This window comes from Trematomus bernacchii, unplaced genomic scaffold (assembly GCF_902827165.1).
Source record: "Trematomus bernacchii unplaced genomic scaffold, fTreBer1.1, whole genome shotgun sequence".
NCBI lineage: Eukaryota > Metazoa > Chordata > Actinopteri > Perciformes > Nototheniidae > Trematomus > Trematomus bernacchii.
The window spans coordinates 30,233,991-30,246,276 of NW_022987739.1; the positions used below are offsets into that span (position 1 = coordinate 30,233,991).

The 12,286-nt window shown below is 40.4% G+C and overlaps 1 protein-coding gene across 2 annotated transcripts in view; it reads right to left on the minus strand.

The window, feature by feature from the left end:
- Positions 1-2,044: 2,044 nt before the first annotated feature.
- rftn2 (raftlin family member 2) overlaps positions 2,045-12,286 on the minus strand; it is a 30,759-nt gene continuing 20,517 nt past the window's right edge. Inside the window, exons 3-9 of one of the 2 annotated variants that reach the window (XM_034146157.1) lie at positions 10,693-10,801; positions 9,029-9,203; positions 7,240-7,458; positions 4,736-4,842; positions 3,551-3,654; positions 3,123-3,204; positions 2,045-2,675 (exon numbers count right to left, since the gene is read on the minus strand). In XM_034146157.1, coding sequence (XP_034002048.1) covers positions 2,466-2,675; positions 3,123-3,204; positions 3,551-3,654; positions 4,736-4,842; positions 7,240-7,458; positions 9,029-9,203; positions 10,693-10,801 — 1,006 coding nt within the window. In that variant the 3' untranslated portion in view covers positions 2,045-2,465. Of the gene's footprint in view, positions 2,676-3,122; positions 3,205-3,550; positions 3,655-4,735; positions 4,843-7,239; positions 7,459-9,010; positions 9,204-10,692; positions 10,802-12,286 lie in introns of both variants that reach the window. The other variant, XM_034146156.1, reaches the window with a different exon arrangement.

Here is a 12,286-nt window from a genome sequence, read left to right on the forward strand (position 1 = left end):
TGTTTACAACCTAATCCTTAACCTAATTATAATTTAGCACTTTGAGTTTTGCTTACGCAAATGAAAAGTGCGCTTATAAATAAAATATATTATTATTATTATTATTATAAACCCTTTGTGAGTCCATAAGGGTAGTCTTATTGTAAAGTGGTACCGAAAGCTTTGAACGGTTGAACCTGTGAAACTCAACAGGATTAATAAGGACAGGAACGAGTCATAATGAACACTGTATACGATGCTGTTAATGACACGACTCTCAAACCATGGGAAATAAATGTTTAATACAATAAAAAGAGGGAGCAAAATGTACAAATCTGCAAAAGAAAATTAGATGAAAGGCTTGAATTTTAAAACTGAAATTTAGTAAATGCTGACACAGAATTTGAGAGTTTAATACATTTAAAACATGTATAAATGAGTGGTGTGTACATCACTGATATACCTGAACTAGTTGCATTTCATCTCTTTTCCCCGAAAAAGCAAAATAACATGCATCACATTTATCTGAAACCCAAATCTGCACAATGGATACTAACATCTAAATCAGAGTTCCCGTTAGCCGGTAATTACCGGACAATGACCGGTAAAATATGCTGAAGTCCGGCAAATCTAAATCTCTCCGGTCAAAATGTCCGGTCAAAATAATTTTCCCTTAGCGCAATACCGCATCAGTTGCGCCACTTATGTGACAGACAAGAATAGTATGTGACAGACAAAAGAGTATGTGACAGACAAAAATTGTCAATTCTAATGTCTAACACTTAATGTGGAGAAAGAGATGTCCTGTATGGGTTGATTGTGCGTTGATCTGTTGGTAATGCCTCGGGGTTCCGGTGGGCATGTAAACAAATGCATAATGCTGCGCTATACTTTGTGGCCTCATCCGGTTGCATAGCGACGCTTATTGTTTAGGTGTCTTTTAACAAGCAGGTAGTCATATCATTAGCTAGAACTAGCTAGATCTGATCGATATGGACATAAATGCGAGTAAAGTCTAATCTGACAGGAGAGAGAGATCGGCTGCTGCTGACGAGTCGACACGCAGCTCTGCATGATCCCCTGCAGCGGCGAGCAGAGCAAAACACACTTCAGGTTAGAAAATCACACGTAGCTATTTTAATTACCTCTCAAACTACCTAAACTAGTTATAGATATGTTTAGTTTTACTGTCGGGTCACTCATTACTGGATCCGCGAGCTGCATGATACTGACGGGCTGTCAGGAGAAGGAGAGAGCGCTCCGTTTATTATTCCCGCGTTTTTGTAAATTACTGTACACTTTTGAATAATGTAGTTAATCTACTATAATTAGTTTGTTTAATGTCGAATCATATCAATTTGTTTTAAAGCTCAATAAATAACAAAGAAGACCTTTAACCGGCACTTATCTAATTTTGTCCGGAAGATTTCAACTTTAACGGACATGTTGACCGGCAAAAAAATATTCTAACGGGAACTCTGATCTAAATATATATACAACAGCAATGTGTCCTCTTAAAAAAATCCCTTTCGTTGCTCTTATAGGACTCCACTTAACATAGTCCCTCCTATAACACTGTTCACATACCGTTTTATAAAAAAAAGTATAAAATTCATGATTGTGTTCCTATTCTAAACCTGTCGCCTACATTACCCACAATGCAACGGAACGACTTGTAGTCCTTAGAACAAACTGATGCTTTATACAAGTTACCCTTTAAGGAATTACATATGTTATTGTATTAATATAAGAAAAGTAGCAGGTGTATTTCCAGTACCATACAAGCTGCAAAACAGCACTTTGCACTAAAGGAAAACAATGCATATCATGGCTGATGAGATATGAAATAATACTTTAAATGTATGCATGATGAGACACAACCATTTCCAGAATGATTACGAAATGGCACGAATTAGGAGGGAGGTTAAAAACACTGATATGAATCCTCATAGCACCAGAACTGGAAAATACTTCAGACTTTCCTCAGAGAAATACTGTTATGTGTACAAATGTACTACTGTCAGTACCAAAGTACACAGGAATAAAGTGACCTGAATAACCTTCCTTTCATAGGAGAGGAGCTTTTATTTAGAAATACAAGGAGCGCATGTGAAGGTGTGGAAGAACATGTACACACATATATAATAATGGGAAAATAAAATGTGTTTAACTGTGAAGGAATTCAACTTTTAAGATGATGTGAGCTGGCGCCATTTTACCACATTTCACCACCAGTGTTTCCAAAAATGTGCAGAAATCTGTGCTTTAATGTGACAATTTCCCATGTGCACTTGAAGAACATAAAGTGTGTATGTGTTTCTTCCCTTAACATATCTTAAAGTCTGGACATAGATCTAAAAGTATACCTCATCCTCATTATGGCTTCATGAAAAACATTATTTTTATAAAAGTGCCGAGTTCTTCTACGTTAAAGTCTCTGTTAAATTAAAAAATGTCCGTGGATTTTCCTTCAGTAATCCTCCGTCTCACATGCAGGTGACCTCAGCTTTCCCCTCCTCCTGCTCGAAGCCCCCCTCCTCCAGGTGGGACAGGGAGCTGGGATACCCCCCACCCCCGAACACTGGGAAGCCCCCGATGCCCCCCGCGGTGGGAGAGGGATCCTCGGGGGGGGAGAGGGGGCTGCTGACCGACCGACTCACGGAGCGATTGGAAACCTCGCTGTGCACCGAGAGGGTCTGCAGGGGGAACAGGAGTTAGATACATGAGGGCAAAGTTATTCATATTTAACTGATTTTAGATTTTAGTAACAAAAACTGCCTGTCTTAGAGTCCTAGCTTCAAAGGAACTGACAGAACAAGTAGATATTTTACTCAATTAAAGCACTAATACACAGTGCAACAAGTAAAAGTCCTGCTTTCAAAATCTGCAGTGGGGAGAATGAACGCCGGAAGTGCAGTTTCAAGTTTGCTCAGCAGGGGGCAGTGTAGCCACATAGAAAGCTCCTCCCTGCAGCTCCACACTGACAGATGTTAAGATGGATTTATTTCGTTATACTATATACATAAATATTGATGCATACAAATGCCTCTATACTTTTTTGTATTTGTTTGTTTAATATCATGTAATTTTTGTGTCTTCTCTCTTAATGTTGTTTCAAATAAAGAGTAAATAAATACTATTACCGGGATCCTCTGTTGCCCCGCTGCCTGACCTCTGACCGGACGCTGCAGAAACACAACCTGCTTCGTGGCCAGATTCCCATCACTACACACACCACACACACACACACACACACACACACACACACACACACACACTACACACACACACACACACACACACACACACACACACACACACACACACACACACACACACACACACACACCACACACACACACACACACACACACACACACACACACACACACACACACACACACACACACACACACACACACACACACACACACACACACACACACACACACACACACACACACACACACACACACACACACACACACACACACACACACACGTTAGCTTGTTGTAATCTTATAGCAGCTTTAAAAAGGTGCAGATCAGACTGAGTTGGTGTTAGATCTACCTGTCGTGGCGGATGATGGGAGTGGGCAGCACGCAGGTGAGCAGCCAACCAAACTCAGCCAGCGTGTGAAGCAGGGGTCCGTAGTCCGTCTTCACATTAGAGCCCTGAGAGAAAACACAATAAATACATTTATATAAGAGCATCTTACAACAGTCGGGTGTTGAGGAAGGAGAATATATTGTATGTCCGTGGTTATAATTTGTATTCAGGATTGTGGGAAACGGTAATTCGATCTCTCTGTACACACAAACTGAAAGATTGACAATAAAGTTGACTTTGATAACATGTCTGCATTATAACATGTCATAAAGCTATGAACCTAATTACAGTTATTTAACTCGCCTAGCCTTGTCTCGTTTTTTGGGGGGAACTAGTTTAAAAAGAACAGTTTTCCCAGGGTAGCCCGGGGTGTAAATAGGCAGCCCTCTCATTGATTGGAGCATGAAAAGGAGCATGCTCAGTGATACAGCTAGCTAATAGTCTGGATTTACTGTGACGTCACCTGTTGGTTATAGTCGAGGATTTTGAGATTTGATTTTGGCATTTTGACCGTAGCCATCTTGGTTTCTTGGGACCAGAAATGACACAAGGAAGTGAGGAAAAGCAAAACCGAAGGCTCAAAAACTCCATTTGGAAAGAAATCAGTATCAGTAGAACAAGAAAAGACAAACCCAATGTAAGGATCAGGAAAAGTGAAATGGCTCTACATATAAAACAAATAACAACAGCTTACATAATAACAATCAACAAGACAATAAGATGTACTGCCCTCTCACCCTTAAACAAATCCTGTTTCCTGACTGATACTGCACTTTCATTTTGACATCAAGTAACTTCTGTCAGATTGAGGTCATGCACAATCATTATGACACACACACACACACACACACACACACACACACACACACACACACACACCACACACACACACACACACACACACACACACACACACACACACACACACACACACACACACACACACACACACACACACACACACACACACACACACACACACACACACACACACACACACACACACACACACACACACACACACACACACACACACACACACACACACACACACACACACACACACACACACACACACACACACACACACACACACACACACACACACACACACACACACACACACACACACACACACACACACACCTCGATGACGGTCCACTGCTCCACCACGATGGTGTCGTTGGCGGGAGGAGAGGTGCTCCTCTCTTCGTACACAAACAGTCCCTCCAGAGATCTGGGCACCGGCTCGCCTGGAATAAAACACACAAGAAGTCACTTTAAAAAGTATTGTCACGTTGTGTCATTGCATATAGTAACACACATTTATTACAGGTGGCAGATGATTAACAGCAAGTATTCTCAGTGGTGAAAACAAGGCAGAGGAAACAGAAAGAGGATGTCATTGGCTTGATATTGACCCAGTTTTTAGAAATAGGTTAAACTCTTGCTATGGAGGGATCTTGTTGCAGTGTGTGTGTGTGTGTGTGTGTGTGTGTGTGTGTGTGTGTGTGTGTGTGTGTGTGTGTGTGTGTGTGTGTGTGTGTGTGTGTGTGTTACAGTGTGTGTGTGAGAGTGTGTGTGTTACAGTATGCGAGTGTGTGAGTGTGTGTGTTACAGTATGTTCATGTGTGGTTGTGTGTGTGTTACAGTATGTGCGTGTGTGTGAGTGTGTGTTACAGTGTGTGTATGTGTGTGTGTGAGAGTGTGTGTGTTACAGTATGCGAGTGTGTGTGTGAGTGTGTGTGAGTGTGTGTGTTACAATGTGTGTATGTGTGAGTGTGTGTTACAATGTGAGTCTGTGTGTGTGTGTTACAGTATGTGTGTGTGTGTATTATGTCCATTTATTTCAGGCGTCTGAGGTCTCTGCCTGCTTCTCCGCAGAGGAACAGGAAGTGAGGTCGTCGAGGTCGGGGAGACTTCCAGATTTAGACCGTCAGCGGGAGAGAGGAGAGACCGCAGCCAAAACAGGAAGTGGCTGAGTCTGTGTGTTTGTGTGAATCACAGTTTTATGAGAAAAAATTATAATGGAAAAGGTAGAGGAAGGAAGGAAAGGAAAACACCAGTCGCTCTTAACCCTTTTAACCAAAAAATCCCAAATATTCTTCACTCCCTTAAAGGTACGGTAGGTAAGAATGGAGAAACCAGCTCCTCGAGTGCGCTAGAATTTGAAAGTACGCAGCCGAAAAAAATCTGCCCCTTCCTTCAGACTTCCTTACAGAGCCCCTCCTCCAACACACACGAACGCGCACATGACCAATGAGGGCACAAGATAAGTTTGTGCACGAGATGGAAGGCTGACAGGCAGGTAGGCCATCCAGTTATTTTACAGTATGCGAGTGTGAGTGAGTGTGTGTGTGTGAGTGTGTGTGTGTGTTACAGTATGTGAGTGTGTGTGTGTTACAGTATGTGAGTGTGTGTGTGTGTCTGTGTGTGTGTTACAGTATGTGAGTGTGTGTCTGTGTCTGTGTGTGTGTTACAGTATGTGAGTGTGTGTGTGTTACAGTATGTGAGTGTGTGTGTGTGTCTGTGTGTGTGTTACAGTATGTGAGTGTGTGTTACCAATGAGGGCACGAGATAAGTTTGTGCACAGATGGAAGGCTGACAGGCAGGTAGGCCATCCAGTTATTTTAGCCGGGCCGGCTCAGATGATTGGTCGTGTACCAGTACCACGGCTTCCATAGATGACATGTTTTTATGGATTTATTGTCAAAGCATTTCATGTATTCATTGCTATCGGGATGTTAAGAGCATTCCATGGAATATAACAAAAAGTGTTTCTGAAGTGAATGACCTACCCCACCTTTAACTTACAGATGGAAACACCTAACTAAAAACAATTCAAACTAGGAAATACAAACTGTCACATGCATTTACTTTTTAGAAATGTAACATTTACTACATTGACTATGCACTAGTATGCATTAAAGTACAATTTTGAGGTATTTTACTTGAGATTTTTTATTTTCTGCTACTCTTTACTTTTACTCCACTACATCTCATAGTTAAATCTACTTTTTACTGCCTTTATTTGACAGATTTAGGTTTTAGTTACATCAGAAACGTGTGATATGATGCAGTAACATGCTACCTGGTAGTTCACAAAGTATAGCCAAAACAATTAGATTATTAAAAGATAAATCGAATGACAGAAACATTATTGGCAAGCAACTATTTTGATCATCCATTTATCATAATTCAAGCAAAACAAAGAGAGATGAGAATATGTCCTGCTTCCTTTTGTATCTTATATCAATGTACAGTAAATACTTTGGTGTATTTAGACTTTTTGTTCGCCCAAAAGTGTCAAAGACTCAACAATTATCGATTATATAAAAAAATGATCATGAGATATTTAAAAAAGTCAAGTGTTAATTGACACAAATGACAAACTATACCAATAGAAACATCTCACTTTTCATTGGAGATCAAAACAGAATAATATGAAAAATCTTTGAGAGGGAATGTTGCTGATAATACTTTTGTACTTTCACTAAGCTTTCATTTTGAATTCAGTACTTTTACTTGTATTGGAGTATTATTAGACAGTGGTATTTCTACTTTTGCCTAATTAAAAATCAGAGTATCCCCCCCCCCTGCTGCCTGTATCTATCCAGGTTCAGTGATGTGAATCCGACATGAATCCAAACCTTTGGGCGTGTCCCAGTACACGAAGGAGTCCACCAGCGACCAGCCTTTTCGGTAGTAAGCGGCGGTGAGCTCCAGCCAATCAGCTTCCAGGGAGCTGACCACCTGACCCTTCCTGGAGACGCGCATGGAGAGCGCCCCCTGGTGGTACTGACAGGCCAGCGAGTCGAGAGGAGCGCAGCCCGGAGCCCAGCAGTGGAAGAACACCAGCAGCCTCAGGTCTGAAGGAGGGGCAGGAACACATGGACAGGTACTTCACTGGAGAACCTCCATTTTACACTTCTTTATACTCCTACTACTGCACTGCACTTCTGTGACAACACTACTTAAAGGGGACCTATCATGCAAAATGCACTTTTGTACGTCTTTTATACTGTAGATGAATATGTGTCCCCGGTGTTCCAGGGAACTCACCAAGTGTCAGAAAACACAACCCTCTCTATTTTCCTCCATACCCAAATCTCTAAAAAAGGGGCTGCAACGGATCTGATAAAAACTGATCCAGATTTGAACACTGTCCTGACGTCAGGACAGTGGCGCTACGGCTATTGGGCCAACTCCACCAATCAGGAGGAGACAGCCACGGCCATTGCCGTTCGAAAGCGCTGGAGACGCTGTAGTGCATATGCCAGGCCTCTAGATGGTGCTGTTCTCACTGAATCTGCCCTTGCTAAAACAGAGCTAGAAATTGTCAAATTGAGCAAAATGAGGCATGGCTAAAATGCATGATCTGTTTGGTATTTTGAAAAAAAAAAAGTATAAATGTGCCTTATATAGGTATGGTCCTACACTATATTATTCAAATATAGCATGATAGGTCCACTTTAACTTGGTAACTTGTGTGCTTTTATTCTATGATTTTATTGTGTATTGTGTTTTTAGCACTTCTTAACTCGTGGCTTGTGTGGTCTTTTAATCTTTTATGATTCGTATGATGTTTTAATGCTTTGTTGAGCACTTTGTGACGATGTCTGGGAAAAGTGCATTATAAATATATTGTACTTACTTACTACATTGCAGATTTTGATTATTAATAACAAATATATAAATCAATTCATAAATTATGTATTCTTATTGATTAAGCTACGGCACTTAATACATAAAGTAAATTAAATGAACTTTTTTCAGCTGCAACATCAAAGTGACGATGAATGCATCAATAATATTGAATGTATATATAGGATTCTGAAAAGGGCATAATGAGTACTTTTAGTTAAGTACATTTTGATGCTCATACATTTACACATACTTTACTAAGTCAAAGATCTGAGTACTTCTTCAACCACTGATAACTTATTATTGCAATATTAATTGTTAACCCTGTGATCGCTGAAACGAGCCGAGGACTGAAATAAATGTTGTTTTTTGATTAGCCAAAATTAAACCATACATCATAAGCAGAAACTGTAGAAACATAAATTATGAAAAAAATTGTTTTCATAAAAACCACTGCAATCTAGATATCTCATTTAGAAATGTGCCAGTTAACCAATTACATATTTGGTTTGGTTTATTTCAGTTATTTTAATTTGATTAATTAATATTTAATTTTTCTGTCACTTTGATTTGATCCCATGTCTTCTCACTGTTTTTAAATGTTGTTACGTGGTCAAGTGTGTAAAGTAAGTTATGTTAATAAACATGAATCACTGACTCATTTGAGCATGTGTCATTGTTGTATTGTCACCGCCTGTATTTGTGGAGAATATGTACTCAAATCAATAGGGATATTGTTTTCAATAAATGAATAATAATAACCAAAGAAGTACGAACTTGCAGGGAGGGTCTCACCAGGACTGTAGGTGTGCTCCTCCAGCTCTGCGTCTCCAGGTGGGGTTCGGGGGGGGGATCTCGGGGGGGAGCGGCAGCCCCTCTTTGGGCTGTGAACTCCACCGTTAGTGACCCCGCTCACCTGCTGGAGGACCGAGCCAACGAATCGAACGCCCCCACGAGCACTGCTGTTCACCTGCCAGACAAACAAAAAAAGAGAGTTAGTATTTCACTATATGTAACTCCTGAAATGTGAGAATATGCTATACTTTATTTATTTTTAGAATGCAAGAGGCTTGAAGAGGTAATTGATTATAATTGTTCACTGCTGTTCACCTGCCACACAGACAAAAAAACCCGGAGTCAAAGTGTTAGTATTTCACTTAAGCACATCTAACTCCTGAAAATGTGAGAATAGTCTATACTTTATTTATTTTAAGAATGCAAGAAGCTTGAAGAGGTAATTGATTCAAATTGTTTTAGGGATTTTAAGTCTAAAAAAAGTATTTTAGAATCATGAAAAGCTATACAAATATCCACATGTGACTCGTTGTTTAGTCATGAAAAGAAGTACAATGGTCCAGTATGTCACTTCTTTTAGGGATTTTTTATACTTAAAGTGGACCTATCATGCTATATTTTAATAATGTAGTGTAGGACCATACCTATATAAGGCATATTTATACTTTTTCTTTTCTAAATACCAAACAGATCATGCATTTTAGCCATGCCAAATGTTAGCTCTGTTTTTGCAAGGGCTGATTATGTGAGAACAGCACCATCTACAGGCCTGGCATATGTACTACAGCGTCTCCAGCGCTTTCGAACGGCAATGGCCGTGGCTGTCTCCTCCTGATTGGTGGAGTTGGCCCAATAGCCGTAGCGCCACTGTCCTGACGTCAGGACAGTGTTCAAATCTGGATCAGTTTTTATCAGGTCCGTTGCAGCCCCTTTTTTAGAGATTTGGGTATGGAGGAAAATAGAGAGGGTTGTGTTTTCTGACACTTGGTGAGTTCCCTGGAACACCGGGGACACATATTCATGTAGAAAAGACGTACAAAAGTGCATTTTGCATGATAGGTCCCCTTTAAAGTATACTGAAAAGCAGGGTTTTTCTAAAAAGATTATAGTATGAGGGCAACACTGTGGCGCTGATCTTGTATATAAGATATATCAATTCTCGCGAGAACATGACGCCCGTATACAAGATGGCGCTGCAGACGTAAACAACAACGTGACGTCGGAGCTCGTGATGATATCTAATATTTTACAATTGACATGTTTTTATTTGAGTCTCCCCTAAAAAGGGAGAAAGTCAGTATATCAGTAAGTATTCCTTTAAGCATCTTAAGAACCCTGAAATGATAAATGTATTTAACATTGTATACTTAATGAGAGTCTTTAAAGTCATGAAAATGTGAAAATATTATGTAGCGATTATTACAAACCTGAAAATATTACATCATCCAGTATTTATTTAAAGGCCTAAGGGATAAAAACGACATAGAATTGTTTCTTTAAAGCATAAATCTATCATCTGGTGGCCCCTCTTATTTAAATGTTTGGGCAGCTAACACACAGGGTGGGAACCACAGGCCTGGAGTAACATTTGAAATACAGCTCCCTCGTGTATTTATAGATACTTTTATGGCGTCTAAGGTGCAGTAAATCTAATTCTCACTGACCCTGTCGATGAGCGCTCGGACCGTGTCGCTCGTCAGCGAATCTCCAGGTAACGGCCACTCCTCCACCTTCAACATCGGCACGCTGTAACACATGGACGCCATCTGCTTACTGCAACACACACACACACACACACACACACACACACACACCACACACACACACACACACACACACACACACACACACACACACACACACACACACACAACACACACACACACACACACACACACACACACACACACACACACACACACACACACACACACACACACACACACACCCCACACACACACACACACACACACACACACACACACACACACACACACACACACACACACACACACACACACACACACACACACACACACACACACACACACACACACACACACACACACACACACACACACACACACACACACTACACACACACACACACACACACACACACACACACACACACACACACACACACACACACACACACACACACACACACACACACACACACACACACACACACACACACACATTAATTCAGCAAAATTCAGCAAAATCAATCAAATGTAGGTCAATTATGCTTTGACTATGATTTAAGAAACATCCCAGCTCTCCAGAGGGTTTCAGTTATCCTGTTGCAGCTCTTCCCTTAAAACAGAAGCCTCAGATTGCTTATAATAAGGGGAAATATGAAGGGTATATTTAAAGCTTGTTATGGAAATCAAACTAAGATTTGTTAGAACATGTTCTAAGCTCTAATTGACTTAATGTATTTGAAAAGTGGGCTTATTAACAAATGAAAACTAATGTGTAATATAGGCTCACATATTGATTTAAGAAGTTCAATATATATAAGACAAGCATGAGTTTCAGGTGGGGGCCATATTCCATTATACTTTAAGAATTAGCTGAGGGCCAATTAGAAATGGACAAAGGGCCGTATTTGGCCCCCGGGCCGTAGTTTGGACACCCCTGTATTAGACAGAAGAAGATGAGCAGTGACAGTGCAGATGTCTTTGGGGAGTTTCTGGATTATAGCCCAGCTGGAGGGTTCAGAGTTCACTTGTTTTTGTCACAGAGCTGCAGACACCCACACATCAATGATTCACGCTCAGCAGGGGGCGGCTGCCACCTACTGTCTGAGCAATTAACTCAAAGGGTAAACAACCATTTAGGCAACTGAAGTGATGACAAGTCATACACAACATACTGCATTTTCAACATGAAGGTAGAAACACAGAACTTGATAGGGCTTTGAGTCGACTTGCAAAGACAGTATGCAAAAGTACAAGAAAATGTCCTTAAGAAATTAAACTAAAGAAATCTTAGTTGCCCAACTCTCATCATGTCCACTAATTGATTAGTTGATTTAATTGAAATATTTAAAAAACATCCACAAAGAATTATGCACAAATTCAAACTCATTTACTAAAGATATCTCAGTAGACCAACACTCATAATTGTTGACTAATTGATTAGATGATTAAATCAATCTGTAAAACTTAGATTCTTAAGTTCAGTACAGAGTTTTTCCCTGGGGTTCATTTTTTTATAAAAACCTCATCATTACCATTATTAATTCACCTC